This window comes from Delphinus delphis, chromosome 10, assembly GCF_949987515.2.
Source record: "Delphinus delphis chromosome 10, mDelDel1.2, whole genome shotgun sequence".
Taxonomy (NCBI): domain Eukaryota; kingdom Metazoa; phylum Chordata; class Mammalia; order Artiodactyla; family Delphinidae; genus Delphinus; species Delphinus delphis.
In genome coordinates this window covers 78,269,868-78,291,957 of record NC_082692.2, presented here as the reverse complement: position 1 = coordinate 78,291,957, position 22,090 = coordinate 78,269,868, and the positions used below count along the sequence as shown (strand labels likewise).

The 22,090-nt window shown below is 42.0% G+C and overlaps 2 protein-coding genes across 2 annotated transcripts in view; one reads left to right on the top strand and one right to left on the bottom strand.

Annotated features, from left to right (window-relative positions):
• The first annotated feature begins 408 nt into the window (after nt 1-408).
• Nucleotides 409-21,973, top strand: PSMD6 (proteasome 26S subunit, non-ATPase 6). The gene is made up of 8 exons (XM_060022840.1): nt 409-648; nt 1,411-1,616; nt 4,410-4,555; nt 5,220-5,439; nt 5,547-5,655; nt 17,036-17,204; nt 21,548-21,625; nt 21,777-21,973. The coding sequence occupies exons 1-8, from the start codon at nt 504-506 to the stop codon at nt 21,871-21,873; spliced, it is 1,170 nt and encodes a 389-aa protein (XP_059878823.1). The 5' UTR covers nt 409-503; the 3' UTR covers nt 21,874-21,973.
• ATXN7 (ataxin 7) overlaps nt 18,038-22,090 on the bottom strand; it is a 139,540-nt gene continuing 135,487 nt past the window's right edge. The window contains exons 17-20 of the transcript XR_011246647.1: nt 21,314-21,454; nt 19,936-20,132; nt 19,054-19,137; nt 18,038-18,875 (exon numbers count right to left, since the gene is read on the bottom strand). The gene's annotated coding sequence lies outside the window, so the exon portion shown is untranslated. The remainder of the gene's footprint in view (nt 18,876-19,053; nt 19,138-19,935; nt 20,133-21,313; nt 21,455-22,090) is intronic.

Below are 22,090 nucleotides of genomic sequence, written 5' to 3'. Positions count from 1 at the left end.
CAGAGGTTTTTTAATTCAGGCGTAGCTGTTGCATAACCTTGGCTGGTCATATTCCCTAACTTCTTTGTGCTTCATTTTTCTTATCTACAAGATGGGCTAATAGTACTACTTCCTAATACTGGGAGAATTCAAATGAGATGCACATAAAAGTAAAAGCCATCACAGATATAGAGACAAACTAATGGTTACCAGTGGGGAGAGGGAAATCCAGCCTTGGAGTTGGGCACAACCCACTCTGGGACTCTCGTGGCTGAGAGCGAGGGAAAGCCACCGGCGACCACACGAGGGCGCCCGCATTCGGGACGGGTGACGCATTCCCGGGCGTGTCCAGCAGGAGACGCTATGGGCGGAGAGGGACCCTGGACCGGAAGCCGGGCTGGAGGCGTCCGGGCGCAGTCGCGGACTCCTTCCACTTCCGCCGCCGCCGCCGCCGCCGCCGCCGCCGCCGCCACGGGACCGGGCTGAGTTGCTGTTTGTTCCGAGCCGCTACCCTCGCCGTTGCGATGCCGCTGGAGAACCTGGAAGAGGAGGGTCTGCCCAAGAATCCGGACCTACGCATCGCGCAGCTGCGCTTCCTGCTCAGCCTGCCGGAGCACCGCGGGGACGCGGCCGTGCGCGACGAGCTGATGGCAGCCGTCCGCGATAACAGTGAGGCCGGCGCGAGAGCCGAGTCAGCGGCCTAGGCCTGGGCGGCCCCGCGCTCCCGAGCCTGCGGGGTTTTCCACAACGGGGCTCGCGACCCCGGGGCGCCCCTGCGACGGGGTCCCCGAGACCAGACCTGGCCTTTGCGCCCCTCGGGGCTTTCCTTTTGTCGGGGGCGCCTTCTGGGACCTCCAGCCTTGCCCTCAGAGGTTTGCGTCTCTGTGCGCCTCCCCCCCTGGGGCCAGCCTCGGGGCGGGGGGCGGGCGGATCCCGAGGTATTGAGCCCCGTGCCAGGCACGGAAGAGAGACATGACTTACTGTCATTAGCGACTGGTCTCGGGGACTTCAGCATTGCGGGTGGAGGGGAAACTTGGGTCGGTTCCTTTCGCCCTTCCTAGTAGTGAATGGCAGCGGGCCCTGTACCCTTGTACGCACGGGTCTGAGTGTGTGTGTGTGTGTGTGTGTGTGTGTGTGTGTGTAAACAAGCTTAGCCTTTCCCTTGTTGGAAGACTCTGTGAGAACAGAAGCCGCCGAGAGGCAAACCGAGGTTGTCCTCCCCCCGGCCCTAGTAGAGGGCGGCGGTGACAGGCCTGGCCCTGATGCTGACCGCCCAGCCCTTTACCAAGCTCTGTCCTGTTCCTTCCTCCTGGCAGGTAGGCGACTGGTGGATGACCTCGCAGTCGTGTACGAGGAAGGAGTGGGTAGACACTGAGGTTAGGGCAGGACGGGGCCTCACTCCTAAGCCACATCCCTCTCGTTCGCTCTCAGACATGGCTCCTTATTACGAAGCCTTGTGCAAATCCCTTGAGTGGCAGATGGACGTGGACCTGCTCAGTAAAATGAAGAAGGCAAATGAAGACGAGTTGAAACGTCTGGACGAGGAGCTGGAAGATGCGGAGAAGAATCTGGGAGAGAGCGAAATCCGAGACGCGATGATGGCAAAGGCCGAGTACCTCTGCCGGATAGGTGACAAGGTAAGTGAGATGGCCTCCCCTCTCTGTAGAGCCTGAAATGGGCACTGTGCAAGGTTAGTAATGTCTCATTTTAAAAACTAACGTCCTTTTCCACCAAGTGCAGAGGTAACCTGCTTGCCTGAACTAGTGAATCAGTGCAAAAAATTAATAAAGAAAAAGTTAGTAGTCTTCTTGCTACACCCATTCTGTCACCTGCCCCCAGACAGCCACCGGTGTGTAGTCTTCCCCCTCCCTCTCTATGCCAATAAAACAAAGTGCCTGTTCGGAGGTGTTTGTTTATTTATTGTTTTTACAAAATTGGGATCATTCTCAGTAGTTCACTTTTGTAACGTATCCTGGTTGGGAAGCATTGGTTCTGGTGCATTTTGAAAATTATTGTTTACACAGATAATCATCTCCTTGTAAGAAACTAAAATATTATAGTTAATGGTGAAGTTCTATTTGGTTTTTCTTTATTCTCTATCTCCTCAGATAATCCTTTAAATTCTTTTATTGTACATTTCCAGGCATGTGTATGTACTTGTAGAAATTAGGTAGTATTGGTTTAAAAAGTTTGTTTTACATCAATGGAATCGTAGTGTACTCATGTTGTCCCGTTTACTTTTTCATTCAGCATTATATCTGAGTGACTTCCCGTGTTAATGTTCCTAAATCTTGCTCATTCTGGTTGACTGCTAGCCAGTAGTCCATGGTAGGGCTATGCTGTAGTTTACTTAGGTATTCAGTGGTTGGGTATGTGTGTTGTTTTCAGCTGTTTTTGCTAGGACAAGCCACTGCTGTAAACACATGCCTGTGTGTGTGCCTCTTTGTGTATATATGCTCATGTTTCTCTAAGGTGTATTCTGTGAGATGAAATCTCTGGGACGAAGAACAGTTTTTATCTTAGTATGTGTGGCCTGTCCTCCTTCACAGCAGCCAACGTAATTTATACTCCACTATCAGGGCACAAGAGGGATACCCACAAGCATTGGATCTTTTAAGTTTTTTAACTTAGTAGTTCTGTAATAGTGGTTAAGAGGATGGGCTTTGAATGTCCTAATTTTAAGCAGTGCACCCTGAAGTATTTACGTAATGGATGACACGGTGTCAATATAAAAAAAATTAAATAGTGTGAGCTCTTGGATAAGATTGCTTGGGTTGTATTTCTGACTTCAGTAATTATATGATTTACTCCTCTGTATGAGTTTCCTCATCTGTTAAATAGGGATAATGATAGTGCCTAGGGGCAAAGAGCTTAGACTAGTCCCTGCTGCAAAGTGCTGAAATGTTAAATGGTACGAGCTATTATTATTTAGTTTAAATTTAAAACAAGTTTTTTTCTTCTGATTATAAATTTAGGGTTTGGAAAAAAAGAAGCTTTGGCCATTGTAAAAAGTTGGAAAATACAGAACAGTTTAAAAATAGCTAATAGTTTGTGTGGCTTTCTAGGCTGTGTGTGGTTTGCTTTGGTTTGGTTTTAAAGAGGATGAATTATTACACGTGAATGAGAAACTTAAAGCTTTTGATTCAGGCCTTAAGGAATTTCAACAAGGATGTTTGAATCAACATCAGGGGGTTGTAAATCGGTGATGTTCTAATAATATGTTCCGTATTTGTTAAATAGCCTTCTTCTAAAAAGAAGAGTTGTCTTTTTTCCCTCCTGTTTACTTTCTTGTTTTAATATTTTATTTTGTGTACTATTACTAAATAATGGACTTAGTGCATTTTTATTATTCACTGTGGTGTATTGATTACAGTCATTATTCTTTCCGGTGCTCAATTTGTTACAAGTTTGTTAGTGCAGGTTCCTTCAAGATGGTTTCTTGGTCCTTTTGACATGATCTCCTTGGTCTTCCTTAAAACAAGATGTCACAGGCTCACCTGTTATTTTCACTCTCCAAACCTGGAACCATCCATTTCTCCTAGGATCCCTGGTTTCTTTTACTGGGGGATAGTATTTGAAAACCGAGATCTTAGTACTGGGTGTGCCCATTACTGTCCTGCCAGTCTCTTTTTAGAAATGTATGAGGCATAACTAATAATTACGTAAAACGAAGCCAGACACATACTAAAAGGTACCAAGTATAAACAAATGATTTTATTCATGTTCATTTTTTTGTTTTGGGGGGTGGGTTGTTTTGGTTTTGTTTTGGTTTTTTTTTTTTTTTTTCTTTGCTGGTGGTGGTAGTGGTAGTTTTTTTTGCTGTTTTTTGGCCAGGCCACGTGGCATTGTGGGATCTTAGTTCCCCAACCAGGAATCAAACCGCATCCACTGCAGTGGAATCTCAGTGTCTTACCACTGGACTGCCAGGGAAGTCCCACATGTTCATGTTTTAAAAGCAATAAAAACATTTTATTCCACAATGATTTGAGATAGAATTGTATATTTAAATACTCAATTGTGTTCTAGTAGTCAGTGATTAAGATAAAATATTTATTACCCTTTAGGTGATAAGATTGACAGTTTACAGTAACTTTACAGTAGTGTATTGTAATTGTTAAAGGAAAAAATATAGAACAAAGAAGAATACTGAAATAATGGTGAATGAATTATGAATGTGTTTCTTCCATTGTTTTCTAGAATATAAGTATATGCTTAGACACAGTTGATGTGTTTTTTATAAAAGTGGAGAGAATCGTATAAGGAGCCCCATTGCAATTATCCCCTGGCTTTAACAAGATCAGCTCATGGCCATACTGTTCTATCTCTACTCCTACATGCTTCCCCAACTCCTTGCTAAGAAAATCCTAGACAGCTGTTAGCTTTTGAAACTTTTAACCTTTTCTCACCTGTTGCCTTGGTTCTCTTGACAGGAAGGTGCTCTGACAGCCTTTCGCAAGACATATGACAAAACCGTGGCCCTGGGTCACCGACTGGATATTGTGTTCTATCTCCTTAGAATTGGCTTATTTTACATGGATAATGACCTCATTACACGGAACACAGAAAAGGCCAAAAGGTGAATTTTATTTTTTCATTTTTTTAGTGTTTTATTTATTTATTTTTTGCCTGTGTCGGGTCTTAGTTGCGGCACACGGGATCTTTGTTGAAGCACGCAGGATCTTTTTGTTGTGGCGTGCTGGCTCTTCGTTGTGGTGTGTGGGCTTCTCTCTAGTTGTGGCATGCGGGTTTTCTCTTCTCTAGCTGTGGTGTGCAGGTTCCAGGGCGCATGGGCTCTGTAGTTTGCGGCACACGGGCTCTCTAGTTGAGGCGCGCAAGCTGAGTAGTTGCGGCGTGCGGGCTTAGTTGCCACAGGGCATGTGGGATCTCAGTTCCCTGACCAGGGATGGAACCCGCGTCTCTTGCATTGTAAGGTGGATTCTTTACCATTGGACCACCAGGGAAGTCCCCAGAAGGTGCGTTTTAGCAGTGGGGATTTATTCCCTCTAAATTATGATGCTACAGATAAGAAATTGATGTAAGAAATTTACCTGTTTTTTTTGTTTCCAACTAGTAAATTTGGTCAAATAATTAATGTTCTTACTTACAGAAATGTTCTCTTTAAATTTTTCTTTTTGGTCTAAGTTGTTAAAAGCTGTTTTCTCTTTCATAATAACACAAAACTTGTAAAAAGTGGCACTGTTTATTTCCAGATCGTCACCTTACTGTTTTGTATTTTATAGCTTGATAGAGGAAGGAGGAGACTGGGACCGGAGAAACCGCCTAAAAGTATATCAAGGTCTTTATTGTGTGGCTATTCGTGATTTCAAACAGGCAGCTGAACTCTTCCTTGACACTGTTTCAACGTTTACATCCTATGAACTCATGGATTATAAAACCTTTGTGACTTACACTGTCTATGTCAGCATGATTGCTTTAGAAAGACCAGATCTCAGGGAAAAGGTAATGACCGGATCATATTTAAAGAATACCCCTTAAATACACAAAAATACACCTTAAATACACAAAAATCATTAAAGCACGTATTTGTTTTTTAAAAAAATTTCTAGGTAATTAAAGGAGCAGAGATTCTGGAAGTGTTGCACAGTCTTCCGGCAGTTCGGCAGTATCTGTTTTCACTCTATGAATGCCGTTACTCAGTTTTCTTCCAATCATTAGGTAAGGATAGAGTTGCTCGTTTTGACTGTCTGTCTTCATCTTATTCCTGACCCTGTTTGCAGATAACCTAAGATGATTTTTCACATACATGAAAAATATAGTGTGCAGACAGCTGTAGGTCTTTGGTCAGTACAGCTAATCTTTTGCCCATCTTGTTTAGAGGGGGGTTAGCAGACTTTGATCAAGTGCTTTTGTGTGGTCCAGGAGGTAAGATTGATGTTTACATTTTTTAAGGATCGTTTAAGAAAACAGGACAAAGAAAACTACATGACAGCTCTATGGCTCTCAGCGGCTAAAAATATCAACCATCTGGCCCTTTGCCGAGGAAGTTTGCCTGACCCCTGGTTTAGAGTCTTACTGGGATGTAAGGCAGAAAGTGAGCAAATGGTTCGAAGTACTGAGTTTTAGAATTGAGATCTTGAATCTCCGTTTGATTGAGTTGATGTTAATTGAGTTGAATTCAACAATGGGTTATTTATGCAACAGCTAAATCTTTGTGCCGATTTGCAAATCATTTTCAAGGGATGTTGTTTGAGAAAATCTGTTGAAAGTGCTTGCGGTGTTCAACCCAAGGGTCCTTCCCAGATGATTTTCCTAAAACTTAAATAACTTGGCATTGATAATTCTCTTGTTTGTGCTGCAAGTTTCAGTAAGTATTTGGTTAATAAGTAGGTAGAATTTACAAAACATGGGTTAGGAGGACTCCAAATGATGGTCTTCTGTGTTTGGAGTAGGTTTTGGCCCAGTGTTTATGGAGTGCTTTCTGCATAAAGTTAGGCTGCTTTATGGGAATTCATACTACTCCCGTCATGCAGTGTGGGAACAGGGCTCCTCAAGTGTGAACGACCTGCATGGCCCTGTCTTCCCATATGTGCACGATGGGTGGGTTTGCACCCAAGGTTGTACTTCAGAATTGCCCTTCTCCCTTTTTTCTGCGTGTGGATCTCGTCATTATTCTGCTCAAATGTGGCGCTTTTCCCTTCTTCCTTAAGTCCAAAAATTTTAAAAATCCCTTCTCTGCATTCCTAGTCTTATTTTATGTCCCATCCTCTTTTTTTATTGAGATGTCAATCACTATAAAATTCAGTATTTTAAAGTGTGTAATTTCAGTGGTTTTTGTATATCGACAAGGTGTGCAGCCACACCACTAATTCCAGAACATCTTCATCACCCCAAAAGATGTTCTTTACCCATTAGCAGTCACTTCCCGTTCCTGGTTCCAGCCCCTGGTCTTTCTGTCTCCATGGATTTGCTTATTCTGGACATTGCACATGAATGGAATTACACAATATGTGGCCTCTTGTGCCTAGCTGCTTTTGCCCAGCATAATGCTTTTACTGTCATCCGTGCTGTAGCGTGTATCAGTGCTTCATTCAGTTGAGAGCTGAATGATAACGCCATTGCATGGATATACCACATTTTATTTATCCGTTCATCAGGTGATGGATACAGTATAAATAACGCTGTAATGAATGTTTATGTACAAGTTTTTGTGTGGACACAATGTCTAGTTTCTCCTGGGGATATACCTAGTAATGGAATTGGTGTGTCATATGGTAACTCTTTGATTAACTTTTTGAGAAACTGCTGAACTGTTCTCCAAAGCAGCTACACAATTTTACATTCCCACCAGCAGTGTGTGAGAGTTCCAGTTTCCCCACATCTGATACTGGTTATCGTGCGTCTTTTTGATCATAGGCGTCTTAGTGGGTGTGACGTGGTATCTTACGGGGTTCTGATTTGCATTTCTCTGATGACTAGTGATGCTGCATATTTTGTCATGTGCTTATTGGTCAAATGCCCTATTTTTACTTACTTATTTAATTTTTTTTAATCTTTATTTTTTTTATTTTTTGGCCACACCGCGTGGCTTTCAGGGTCTTAGTTCCCCGACCAGGGATTGAACCCACACCCTTGGCAGTGAAAGTGCAGAGTCCTAACCACTGGGCCACTAGGGTATTCCCTGCCCCATTTTTTAAACAGCAAATTATTTTGTGATTCTTTTTTAGAGTTTTTCTCTACTGCTACTTGAGATAATTAAGAGTAGACCTTACGCTTTTTTCCTTTGTAGTGATCTTGACACCAGCACAGTGCCTGTATGTTATTGAGTGCTCTGTGTAACTGTAATTTAAGAGAAAAATGGGGGGAAGTGCTATCCTAGTGTGATGAAATTGATGGCTTTTGGAAACTTTTGAATGGTTAAGGTAACCTCTTCCCATCTTCCCCATCCCTACTGGCAACCTTTTAAAATTTACTCATTTCCCAGATAGTTTTTTATTTTTATTTTTAAAAAATATTTTAATTTCATTGGAGTATAGTTGATTTACAGTGTGTTAGTTTCAGGCGTACAGGAAAGTGGTTCAGTTATACATATACATATATTCATTCTTTTTTAGATTCTTTTCTCATATAGGTTATCACAGAATATTAAGTAGAGTTCCCTGTGCTATACAGTAGGTCTTTGTTGGTTATCTATCTTATATATAGTAGTGTGTGTATGTTCAACGCGAGCTCCTGATTTATCCCTCCCCCTCCCGTTTCCCCTTTGGTAACCGTAAGTTTATTTTCGATATCTGTAAGTCTGTTTCTGTTTTGTAAGTAAGTTCACTTGTATCTTTTTTTTTTTTTTTGCGGTACGCGGGCCTCTCACTGCTGTGGCCTTTCCCGCTGCGGAGCACAGGCTCCGGACGCACAGGCTCAGCGGCCATGGCTCACGGGCCCAGCCACTCCGCGGCACGTGGGATCTTCCCGGACCGGGGCACGAACCCGCGTCCCCTACATCGGCAGGCGGACTCTCAGCCACTGCACCACCAGGGAAGCCCTGTATCTTTTTTTTTAAATTAGATACCACGTATGAGTGATACCATATCTTTATCTTTCTCTGTCTGACTTACTTCACTTAGTATGATAATCTGTAGATCCATCCGTGCTGCTGCAGATGGTATTATCTCATTCTTTTTTTGTGGCTGAGTAATACTCCATTGTATATGTGTACCACACCTTCATTATCCATTCCTTTGTCAATGGACATTTAGGTTGCTTCCATGTGTTAGCTGTTTTAAATAGTGCTGCAGTGAACATTGGGTTGCATGTAACTTTTCAGATTATGGTTTTCTCTGGATATATGCCCAGGAGTGGGATTGCTGGATCATATGGTAGTTCTATACTTAGTTTTTAAAAGATCCTCCATATTGTTCTCCATAGTGGTTGCACCAATTTACATTCCCACCAACAGTGTAGGAGGGTTCCCTTTTCTCCACACCCTCTCCAGCATTTATTGTTTGTAGACATTTTGATGATGGCCATTCTGACCCTTGTGAGGTGATACCTCATTGTAGTTTTGCTTTGCACTTTTCTGATAATTACTGATGTTGAGCATCTTTTCATGTGCTTTTTGGCCATCTGTATGTCATCTTTGGAAATGTTGATTTAGATCTCCTGCTCATTTTTATTTTTATTTTTTTGGCTGCATTGGGTCTTTGTCACTGCGTGTGGGCTTTCCTCTGATTGCGGCGAGCAGGCTTCTCATTGCAGTGGCTTCTCTTGTTGAGGAGCACAGGCTCTAGGCACATGGGCACAACCCTGCAGGCTCTAGAGCACAGGCTCAGCAGTTACAGTGCACAGGCTTAGTTGCTCCATGGCATGTGGAATCTTCCTGGGCCAGGGCTCGAACCCATGTCCCCTGCGTTGGCAGGCGAATTCTTAACCACTGCGCCACCAGGGAAGCCCTGCCCATTTTTTGACTGCATTGTTTGTTTGTTTGTTTTTGACATAGAGCTGTGTGAGCTGTTTGTGTGCTTTGGAGATTAATCCCTTGTAGGTTGCTTCATTTGCAAATATTTTCTCCCATTCTGTGGGTTGTCTTTTCCTTCTGTTTATGGTTTCCTTTGTTGTACAGAAGCTTTTACGTTTAATTAGGCCCCATTTGTTTATTCTTATTTTTATTTTCATTACTCTAGGAGGTGATCAAAAAAGATATTGCTGTGATTTATGTCAAAGAGTGGTCTGCCTATGCTTTCCTCTAAGAGTTTTATAGTGTCCAGCCTTACATTTAGGTCTTTGATCCATTTCAGGTTTATTTTTGTGTATGGTGTTAGAGAATGTTCTAATTTCTTTTACATGTAGCTGTCCGGCACCACTTATTGAAGAGACTGTTTTTTCTCCCTTGTATATTCTTGCGTTCTTTGTTGTAGATTAATTGACCATAAGTGCCTGAGTTTTTATTTCTGAGCTTTCTATCCTGCTCTGTTGATCTATATTTCTGTTTTTGTGCCAAGTACCATATTGTCTTGATGACTGTAGCTTTGTAGCATAGTTTGAAGTCAGAGGGTTTGATTCCTCCAGCTCCGTTTTTGTTTCTCAGGATTGCTCGGGCTATTCAGGGTCTTTTGTGTCTCCATATAAAGTAAAAAAATTTTTTGTTCTAGTTCTGTGAAAAATGCCATTTGTAATTTGATAGGGATTGCACTCAATCTGTAGATTGCCTTGGGTAGTACAGTCATTTTGACAATATTGATTCTTCCAATCCAAGAACATGGTATATATCCTTCCATCTGTTTGTGTCATCTTCAGTTTCTTTCTTCAGGGTCTTACAGTTTTCAGAGTACAGGTCTTTTGTCTCCTTTGGTAGGTTTATTCCTAGGTGTTTTGTTCTTTTTGATGTGATGGAAAATGGGATTGTTTCCTTAATTTTTCTTTCTGATCTTTTGTTGTTAGTATATAGGAATGCAAAGGATTTCTGTGTATTAATTTTGTATCCTGCAACTTTACTGAATTCATTGATGAGCTCTAGTAGTTTTCTGGTAGCATATTTTCTATGTATAGTATCATGTTATCTCCAACGGTGACAGTTTTACTTCTTTTCCAGTTTGGGTTCCTTTTATTTCTTTTTCTTTCATTGCCATGGCTAGGACTTCCAAAACTATGCCGAATAGAAGTGGTGACAGTGGCCATCCTTGCCTTGTTGCTGATCTTAGAGGGAACGCTTATAGCTTTTCACTGTTGAGAATGATGTTAGCTGTGGGTTGGTCATATATGGCCTTTATTATGTTGAGGTAAGTTCCCTCAATTCCCACTCTGGAGAGCTGTTATCATAAATGGGTGTTGAATTTTGTCAAAAGCTTTTTCTGCATCTATTGAGATGATCATATGGTTTTTATTCTTCAGTTTGTTAATGTGTATCACACTGATTGAGTTGTGGATATTGAAGAATCCTTGCATACCTGGGATAAATCCCACTTGAGTATGCTGTGAGATCCTTTTAGTGTATTGTTGGGTTTGGTTTGCTCGTATTTTGTTGAGTATTTTTGTGTTTATGTTCATCAGTGATACTGGCCTGTAATTTTCTTTTTTTTGTGGTATCTTTGGTTTTGTGTCAGGGTGAGGGTGGCCTCATAGAATGACCCTGGGAGTGTTTCTTCCTCTGCAATTTTTTGGAAGAGTTTCAGAAAGACAGGTGTTAATGCTTCTCTAAATGTTTGACAGAATTCACCTGTGAAGCCAGGACTTACGTTTGTTCCAAGTTTTTAAATCACTGTTTCAATTTAAGTACTTGTGATTGACCTGTTCATATTCTGTATTTCTTCCTGGTTCAGTCTTGGAAGGTTGTATCTTTCTAAGAATTAGTCCACTTCTTCCAGGTTGTCCATTTTATTGGCATGTGGTTGTTTGTAGTAGTCTCTTATGATCCTTTGTATTTCTGTGGTATCCCTTGTAACTTCTCCTTTTTCATTTCTCATTTTATTGATTTGAGTCCTCTCCCTTTTTTTTCTTGATGAGTCTGGCTACAGGTTTAGCAAGTTTGTTTGTCTTAAAGAACCAGCTTTTAGTTTCATTGACCTTTTCTATTGTTTTTTTCTTCTCTATTTCATTTATTTCTGCTCTGATTTCTTTCCTTCTACTACCTTTGGGTTTTGTTTGTTGTTCTTCCTCTGGTTGCTTTAGGTGTAAGATTAGGTTGTTTATTTGAGATTTTTCTTGTTTCCTGAAGTAAGAATGTATTGCTGTAAACTTCCTTCTTAGAACTGCTTTTGCTGTGTCCCAAAGGTTTTGGCCCATCATGTTTTCATTGTCATTTGTCTCTAGGTAATTTTTGATTTCCTCTTTGATTTCTTCAGTGAGCCATTGGTTGTTTAGTAACATATTGTTTAGCCTCCATGTGTTTGTGTTTTTTACAGTTTTTTTCCTGTAACTGATTTCTAATCTCATAGCGCTGTGGTTGGAAAAGAGGCTTGATACGATTTCACTTTTCTTAAATTTACTGAGGCTCAATTTGTGGCCCAAGATGTGATCTGTCCTGGAGGATGTTTAGAAGAATGTGTATTCTGCTGCTTTCGGATGGATGGAATGCTCTGTAAATATCAATTAAGTCCATCTGGTCTAATGTGTCCTTTAATGCCTGTGTTTCCTTATTGATTTTCTGTCTGGATGATCTGTCCATTGATGAAAGGGGGATGTTAAAATCCCCTGCTATTATTGTCTTACTGTCAATTTCTCCCTTTATGGCTGTTAGCATTTGCCTTATATATTGAGGTGCTCCTGTGTTCGGTGCATATATATTTACAACTGTCACATCTTCTTGGATTGATCCCTTGATCATTATGTAGTGTCCTCCTTTGTCTCCTGCAAGTCTTTATTTTCAAGTCTATTTTATCTGATATGAGTACTGCTAGTCCAGCTTTCTTTTGATTTCCATTTGCATGGAATACCTTTTTTCCATCCCCTCACTTTGTCTGTATGTGTCCCTAGATCTGAAGTGGATTTCTTGTAGATAGCATATATACGAGTCTTGTTTTTATATCCATTCAGCCAATCTGTCTTTTGGTTGGACCATTTAATCCATTTACGTTTAAGGTAATCATCAGTATGAATGTTTTATTGCCATTTTGTTAATTGTTTTGGATTTGGTTTTGAAGGTCTTTTTTTCTTTCCTTCCTCTTTTGTTCTCTTCTCGTGATTTGATGTCTGTCTTCAGTGATGTGTTTGGATTGCGTTTTCTTTTTTGTGTCTCTATTGTAGATTTTTGGTTTGTAATTCCCATGAGGTTTTGATATGGCAGTCTGTATATGTACAGGATTGTGTTAAGTTGCTGATCTCTTAATCTCAAATGCATTTCCAATATCCTGCCTGTGTACTTTCCTCACAATTGCTGGTTTTGATATAATATATACGTGTGGATGATTTCCTACCGTTACTTTGTATTTACCTCTACCAGTGAGCTTCTCCATTTGTAATTTTCTTGATTCTAGTTGTGGCCTTTTCTTTTCCGCCTAGAGAAGTTCTTTTAGGATTTGTTGTAAAGGTGGTTTGGTGGTTCTAAACTCTGTTAGCTTTTGCTTGTCTGTAAAGCTTTTGATTTCTCCATCGAATCTGAACTAGAGCCTTGCTGGGTAGAGTAATCTTGGCTGTAAGTTTTTTCCTTTCATCACTTTAAATATATCATGCCACTCCCTTCTGTCCTGCAGTTTCTGCTGAAAAATCAGCTGATAATCTTATGGGGGTTCCTTTGTATGTTATTTGTTGCTATTCCCTTGTTGCTTTTTATATTTTTTCTTTGTCTTTACTTTTTGTTAGTTTGATTAATATGTGTCTTGGAGTGTTCCTCCTTGGGTTTATCTTGTATCGGCCTCTCTGTGCTTCCTGGATTTGAGTGTTTCCTTTCTCATGTTAGGGAAGTTTGCAGCCATAATCTCTTCAAATATTTTCTCAGGCCCTTTCTCTCTCTTTTTTTCTTCTGGAACCCCTATAATGTGAATGTTGGTGCATTTAGTGTTATCCCAGAGGTCTCTGAGACTGTCCTCATTTCTTTTTTTTTTTTTTAATTAATTAATTAATTTATTTTTGGCTGCATTGGGTCTTCATTGCTGCATGCGGGCTTTCTCTAGTTGCACAGCGACCGGGGGCTTCTCTTTGTTGTGGTGCGCGGGCCTCTCATTGCGGTGGCCTCTCTTGTTGTGGAGCACGGGCTCCAGGCGCGCAAGCCTCAGTAGTTGTGGCACTCGGGCTCCAGAGCGAAGCCTCAGCAGCTGTGGCGCACGAGCTTACTTGCTCCGCGGCATGTGGGATCTTCCCGGACCAGGGCTCGAACCCGTGTCCCCGCATTGGCAGGCGGATTCTTAACCACTGCGCCACCAGGAAAGCCCTGTCCTCATTTCTTTTCATTCTTTTTTCTTTATTCTGTTCCGTGGCAGTGATTTCCACCATTCCGTCTTCCACCTTACTCGTTCGTTCTTCTGCCTTAGTTATTGTGCTACTGATCCTTTCTAGTTTATTTTTCATTCCAGTTTTTGTGTTGTTCATCTGTTTATTCTTTAAATCTTCTCTTTGTTAAACATCTCTTGTAACTTCTTGGTCTGTGCCTCCATTCTCTTTGAGATCTTGGATCACATTTACTGCCATTAGTGTAAATTCTTTTTCAGGTAGGTCGTCTACTTCCTCTTTATTTAGTTGTTCTTATGGATTTTTATCTTGTTCCTTCATCTGAAACACATTGCTGTCTCGTTTTGTCTGATTTTCTGTTTGTGGTCGCCTTTCTGCAGGCTGGAGGATCGTAGCTCGTCTTGCTTCTGGTGTCTGCCCTCTGGTGGGTGAGGTTGGTCCTGAGGCTTGTGCAGGCTTCCTGGTGCGAGGGACTGGTGCCTGCTCACTGGTGGGTCTTGTCCCTCTGGTGGGCAGGGCAGTGTCAAGGGGTGTGTTTGTAGGTGGCTGGGAGCTCAGTATGGCTTTAGGCAGCAGGTCTGCTGATGGGTGGGGCTCTGTTCCCATCCTGCTGGTTGTTTGACCTGAGGCTTTCCAGCACTGGAGCCTGTAGGCTGTTGGGTAGGGCCACGTCTTGATGCCAAAATGGTGACCTCCGGGAGAGCTCATGCTGATCAATAGTCTCTGGGGCCTCCCCCCAGAGACTAGTGATTGGTGTGAGCCACAGCCAGCCCCTGCCTCCCCAGGAGACCCTCCAAGACTCACAGTTAGGTCTAGCCCTGGCTCCTGTGGAGTTGCTGCTTTGTGCTGGGTCCCAGTGTACATGAAACCTTGTGTGCGCCCTCCAAGTAGTGGCGTCTCTGTTCCCCCCAGTCCGGTGGAGCTCCTGTACTCAAGGCCCACTGGCCTTCAAAGCTTTTGGGATTCCTCCTCCCAGTGCCAGACCCTCAGGCTGGGGAGCCTAATGTGGGGCTCAGGACTCTCACTCTTGTGGGAGAACCTCTGTGATATATTTATTTTCCAGTTTGGGGGTCACTCGCCTGGCAGGAATGGGATTCGATTATGTCACAACAGTGCACCTCCTGCCGTCTTGTTGTGGCTTCTTTTCACTGAGTGTGAAATATCTGTGTTGGTAGGTTCCAGTCTTCTTTATCAGCGCTTGTTCAGCGGCCGTGATTTTGGTGTTTTTGCGAGAGTAGGTGAGCTCAAGGCCTTCTACTCTGCCCTCTTCTCTGGCATCGAGTGGTGGCTTTTAGTTTGGATGCTTGCTGCCTCTTTGCTCAGCGTGTGCTGGCTGTTATCCACTCGATATGGGTGTGCAGGTATAGTGGCCCTTCCCGGTATAGCAGGGTTAATTAGCACTTGGTGCCTTGTGGCGGGTCTCATATGGGTGGCTGCTGTTCGCACACTTCTGGGACAGCGGGGACAGGGCCTGGTGCCTGCTCGTGATTTCCCAGATATTTAAAATACAAAGGACAGATAGTTAAATCTTTTTGACAACAGTCATCATTTGTATCATTTACTCTCTCCTTTTATGTACTAAGGCATGTAGCATTTATTTGGTTTTATATATAAATAAGCCTTTTTGCTTCTCCAAATATACATAGACTTTGTACTATAAAATATTTTATTTGAAAGATAAAATAGCATCCTTTTCTGGGTAATACCTGATGGTTTTCAAAAATTAAAAATAAACTGAGGTGAGACAGTCCTAGGTCCAAATTCATTTACACGTTCACATACACAGAGTTCTTCCGGAATAGAAACATTTTAAGATTGTTATATATCCTTCCAGAACTTTTATTCATTATATGTACTTTAAAAATCAGAAAATAACACACCAAAAAAAACCCCAGTTTTTTTTGTATACATGGAAAATTTTCAAACTGTATCATAGAAAGAAGAAAAAGTTTCTCTAGCCTTTGATTGCCCAGGTCATTTCTCTAGAGGCAACTACTGATTTCACGTTCCAAGGGTGTCCGTCCAAGGGCATTTGTATCCAGACGTATAAGCACGTAACACCTTTAAACATGTGTGGGTGTATTTTACATGCAGTTTTGTAAGTAGTTTTTTTTTTTCTTTAAAATGTATCTGTATGTCTTTTAGAAATAGCTGGTATTGAGTCAGTATTTTTAAGTGGCTGTCGGGCATCAGACGCTGTGTATGTAGTGGCAGATCAAACAGGCAGAACTCCTTGCAACTGCCAGTTATCCTTTTTTAAGGACCTTAGAACTTCAGTGTATTGAAATAATGTATTTTCTCTGGACCTACTGCCTCATCCTTTGTTAGGCCTCTCAGTGACTAACTGGCCCAGGCTTGGTCATTGCCCTTATCTCTATAATTCTGTCATCAAATACATACGGATGGCAGTGATTTCCAGATTCATGTCTCCAGCCCCACACTTGCCAGTGAGCATCAGACCCAAGCCTTGGGATCTTTGACTTGGGTGTCTGACAGGGGAATCCACCTCAACCCTGCTGAAGTGTAATGTATGAATCCTTCCCTCCCCCCTCCCCCCCCCCACCACACACACACACACAAAGCAACTCAAAAAAAAAAAAAAAAGAAAAATTCTCCTTCTCCAGGGATTTTTATCTTGTTCAAGCCAGAAACGTAAGTATATTCTTGAATCTTTTGTCTTGCTTACCTTCTGTATCCTTGTAGCTGTCCTCCTGCTACGTTCTGAACCTGCTCTCCTTTCTGCTCTTGGGCTTAGCCAGGCTCTTCCTGCCTTGGATCTTTGCATTCTTTGTGTTGCTCTAAGCCTCCTGCTCTCTGCAGGGCAGGTTCCTCAGAGAAGTCTTCTCCTGTCGACTCCAATCCCATGGAAGCCCTCCTGTTCACTATCACATCAGTTTTATTTTCCTTACAGAACTCGTTCTTTTCAGAGTACCTTCTTTATTTGTTCATTTATTTATCTCCTCTCTTTGAAAATTTAGTTGCTGTGGCAGCAGAGATCTTGTCTTTTGGTTTCCTACCGTATCCTCATTATTTAGAACAGTGATAGATAGTAGTAGATGTTCAGTAAAATAATTTGCACGTGTGTGTGTGGATTGCTCATTAATACTCTGTATACACTTTGTAGATAAAGGCTGTTAATTTCTATCATGTTATAAATCCATCCTCCAGTTTAATCAGTTTATCCAAAGGGAGGTCCTTATAATTGTCATGTTATTCATTGCAGCTGTTGTGGAACAGGAAATGAAAAAGGACTGGCTTTTTGCTCCTCATTATCGATACTACGTGAGAGAGATGCGGATTCACGCATACAGCCAGCTGCTCGAGTCATACAGGTCATTAACCCTGGGCTATATGGCAGAAGCCTTTGGTGTTGGTGTGGAGTTCATTGATCAGTAAGTTTAAATAACATCATGTCAGTTTACTTTTTACACTTACCTTTGCATGTGTGAACTTGTATATTTTCTCCATTTACATTGCTTCCCTCAATTATAAAAACAAGATCTAAGAATTTTCCTTTCAATATAAAAACAATCATATCCGTTATCTCTGCTTTCATGTGTTTCTACCGTAGTAGCAAAGATGGGACAGAAGTCTACTTTTAATAGTAACTGGAGCAGAAGTCGTCTCTGTTACGTCTTTGTGAGCCACACTGCTGCTACAGCAGTGACTCTTAGGACCTAGTGTGAAGTATAAGATAGATAGAGAGCTATTTCCTCTGCTAATGCCTTCAGTTTTTTGGTTGCTACTGCAATTCTGGGCAAACTGGTTGTTCAAAATGGAACTTCCAGCGCTTGAATCAGATTCATCAAATATGTATTAAAGCCTTAACTGAATGGGTTGGCATTGTTTCAGGTCTCTGTCTTCATGGAGTTTCATTCTAGTTATGGGGAGAGTTGGCAAGTAAGCAAATAAACTTGTAAGTCAATTCAGATAGAAGTGAGTCTACAGAGATAATACAGTGGCACAGAAAGATGCGTAGCTGCAGCATGGTAGTGGGGGTAGAGGGGTAGCCGTGGGAGAGTCAGGTGGTGTACGGTCGTGTAGGGCCTGGTGGGGAACTTGGGTTTTAATCCAGGCGCTGTGGCGAGCCACTGGAGCATTTTAAGCCTCCGGTGGGTAACACGGTTCCATGCTGTCTTAACACACACTGGATGGGGAGACCAGGTGGTCTGTTCAGCAGCTCATGGAGGAGATGTCCCCGTGTCTTGGACGCAGGGTAGTGGGTGTAGAGTTGGGGAGAAGTAGATGTTCAGAATGTGAGCTGTCCAGGGGTATCTAGATATTTAAGTGGTTCCCAGACATCAGCCTTTTAACTTTGAAGATGTAGTTTGCAGTGGCTCACAGTGAAAAACGCACTTTTTAATGAAGCTGCATTTCATTTTAAAAGACCACACTCTCTTTAGCCATTTTGGGTTTTTTTCTAATATTTTATTATGAAAAATTTCAAACATGATGAACATTGTAAAGAGTTACACTGTAAATTCCCATAGATCCTTGATTCTGTAATTTATTAACATTTTGTTTGTTATATTTGTTTTATCACCTTCCATCTGATTTTTAACCGCTTGAAAGGAAGTGTCAGACACCAGTACATTTCACCCCCAGTCATCTTAGCATGCATAGATGACTGGGGGGTGCTTGTTTATGGGTGGGCGGGTTGGTTTTGAGTAATCTTTACGTTCAGTAAAATGCACAGATCTTAACCGTACCCAAACTATGGAGCCAGAAATGTCCTCCTTCTCTTCTGTGAAAGAAAAAGAGGCAGTGATGGTGGTTTTTGTTGGTTATCCTATCCATACCAAAATAGAAGGCTGCGTTCCCTCGGTTGGTTTGGTTTTGTTTCACTTCTGAATTGAACTCGTGTGTGAAATTGGTAACCACTGCCCAAGAGCAGTGTTGTAAACGTGCTTCTCATGCGGCAGTGTAAGGAGTGGCTTCCTGTGGTGGGCAGTGCACAAAAAGCAGGGGCTGGTCTGGCTTCCTAGCCTTTAGTTTCTTAACTGTGCTGTGGTGGTGATAAAGCCGTGTCCACTGGTTGGGAGCAGTGCGAGGCTCAGTTGAAGCTGTGGATAAGATGCACAGAAGCAGGGGAGTACCAGTTAGATAGACACACTGCAGTGTTCTGCTAGTCATTACAACGGCATCTGAATTGATGCTATGTGGTACATTTCTGGTGGTATTTCTTAATTGTTCCCCATGGTCTCAGACCAGCTTTAGAGGCGGAGGTTGTCAAGTACATACCGAGCTGCAGTTGTTGTTACCAGAAAGGCCTTCTTTGAAATATCTGATTCACGCCTGGGTTTTCACAGATTGTTTTCTTCCCTCCTAAAATGATTTTGGATGATTGAACAACGATTGTACTTCCACTTCCTTAGACTTAATAAGATATTGTCGGAGAAGGGGACCAGGCCATTATTTGAATAAACCAGGCCTTCTGTTGACATATGTAAGGTTAGAAACCATACCCATGGGCTGTATTCTCCCATTTTGTTGGTAGGTGGTTGGTCTGGGGAAGATGAGTCATCTTGGGATATGTTTGATTGATTAGCACACGGGGAGGCAACAAAAACGTCGCCTAGGGAATGGGACTTGAACACGGATTTAGGGCATTAAGTAGTTAAACTTTGGTGGTGTAACCAGAAAGGAGACTCTGCTTACTCTTAGTGTACATAGTTCAGAGTGAGCATAACTAGGAGTCAGAAAAAGTGCCCCCGAAATGGGCACACCACAGATGGCTTCCCGTGGGCATTGAGACTGGCTGTCATTGCGTATTTAGGATTTTTATAGGAAGTGGTGGGGAAAAGGACATTTCAGATGGAGGAAATAGCAGAGATAGATTTAGGAGCATGGTTGAGAAACCAGCAGCCTAGGTGCACGGGATGGAACGTGTGGTGATGGGCACAGGGAGGTCCAGAGCAAAGCATGGGAGGAAGATACTAGGTTGGATCTGAAGGGATGTTGTAAAGTTGTTGAAGGGATGTTGTAAGTTGTTTAGAGTCTCGTCGGGGGCGGGGGGGGATGGGGGTGGTAAATGAAGGGCTGAACTAGTCTGGTGATGGTGGGCAGGGGAAGAAGCAGTGGAATTGTCAGCCTGGGTGTCAGCAGTTGACTGGGAGGTCTTACCTCAGGGCATTCTTGAGTTAGAGTTTGCTTGTACGTCAAGTCTAGTGCTGTTCTCCTAAGATTCTTCTCCCCTGCTGTTCTTTGGATCTGGTTTAGGACTCACAAGGCTGGTTATATCTGGTTGGGTAGTTTTCTCTGTGTACTTCGGTGCCAGTGGGTTTTGCAGCTGCACTCTGGAGATGCAACTATGTACACTGCTGGAAAATGAACACAAGTGAGTTTAGAAACAGTGCTGATCTCTTTTAATTTTTAGATTTTTACCTAAAGCCACTCAGTAACATAACTCAAAAACCAACAGTTGAATTTTTAATGAGTACAGCACTACAGCATGCTCTATAAACATTGTTACACATAGTTCTCACTAGTTTTAAGATAACCTCTAGCTTAAAATCTTCACTAGCATAACTTCCCCATCGTTCAAGCCCATCACCAGATTTTCCAAAATTGCACATTTCCTTATTGAAAAGGAATAGTGGGGCTTTCACCACTGACTGACCAGTGGCAACGACATACTGCAAACATCTTTTAGCCACGTTTTCATTTGGTTTTGGACTTGATTTTGGTAGTGTTTTGCTATGTAGAAATTGTCTTTACATAATCGAGTTTATCGTTTTCTCCTTACATGGTTTCTGGCATTTGTGATAATTAGGCTGCCTCAACACCATTCCGTAAGCCAACCTTTCCCCACTGACTTGAAATGGCACTTCCGTTCGAGATTTGGTTCTTAAGATTTGGAGTTCCTTTCCTGTTGGTGTTTATGTGCTAGGATCAAGATGTTTTAGTGTCTGTGACAGTAATCTGTCACATAATTTTTATTTGGAATCAGATTTTTCTTAATTAGGAGGACTCCCCCTAATTAATCTCCAAATTTAACATCATTCTATTATAAATGGATTATCTTAAAGGAGTCAGCTTTCCGTTTATTCTCTTCGGCAGCATTGGAAAGCTGTCTTCATGTAGCTCTAGTGCATTTCTGAGCATTTTCTTTCTTCTCTGTGTCATATGGTGGTAGACAGACCTGGATGGCGGGCTTCACTGCTGATGCTGCTGTGGAGCCAGGTGTGTGACTGTTGTTTAAGTAACTGTCTTAAATTAGGGGGTTTGGGTTGTGACGGGATATACTCACAAATGCCTTTTTTCACATTCCTAATCCGAATTTATTGTGGCACGTTATTCCGTCTTAAAAATAATTGGAAAGCTTTCCTTCCCTCTGTGCTCTGAAGGATTTTGAAAATCCTTAGAGTTCCCTGCTCCGGAAAGGTTAAGTGGAAGGAGACTGGATGGTTTCATCAGGTTCTCCCGCCCCAGTAAAGCTCATTATTTTCCTCATGTTTAATTTTTCTAACCCCTTCAGGTTTTTTCCTGAGCACTTCTGTACCTGTGAATGGCTTCATTCTTTGACCACCTACGCTTCATAGGAATAGGCACTTGTAGGGTCACGTTAATGCTGGTAGATAAGACACCTGCAATACACTGGAGACCATCTTCTCAACTACTGCGCAGTGCATCAAAATGTTACCTTGAAAGGCAAATCATGTGTTTATTTATATTTTTCTAAGAATTGTCTATAAGGCTAATGCTAAAGGCTTTTTTTCCCTTCTCTCTCAATTAGGGAACTCTCCAGATTTATTGCTGCTGGGAGGCTACACTGCAAAATAGATAAAGTGAATGAAATAGTGGAAACGAACAGGTACTCTTTAAGTTTGTGTATCAGTTGTAATACTGCACAAAATAAAGGGCACTCTTAAAAGAAGAGTGCCTTCTTTTTAAAGTAGGTCAGCTATTGTTATGGAGTAATGTGACTGGTAAATAATTCATTTTTTTCTTCGATTTATTTATAGACCTGATAGCAAGAACTGGCAGTACCAAGAAACTATCAAGAAAGGAGACCTGCTATTAAACAGAGTTCAGAAACTATCCAGAGTAATTAATATGTAAGAAAAAAAAACCTCATACACCAAGGATTTCCTGTAGAGGTGCTTACTTTACTTTGTGCCCAGTTGAACTGTATAAAATAAATACTGCATGGTTTCTTTCAGTTTACTTTTTTTGACATCTCTAAGAATGGGGTCCAGTAATGTTAAAATAATGTCACATTTGCATCATCTGAACAGCTCTGGTTTATGGTAAATGGTTACAGAGACTACAGGACCTT

Coding starts and splice junctions, on each gene's coding strand:
- PSMD6 (XM_060022840.1), top strand. CDS start 504: ATGCCGCTGGAGAACCTGGAAGAGGAGGGTCTGCCCAAGAATCCGGAC. Junction 649..1,410: donor GGCAGCCGTCCGCGATAACA/GTGAGGCCGGCG, acceptor GTTCGCTCTCAG/ACATGGCTCCTTATTACGAA. Junction 21,626..21,776: donor GAAATAGTGGAAACGAACAG/GTACTCTTTAAG, acceptor ATTTATTTATAG/ACCTGATAGCAAGAACTGGC.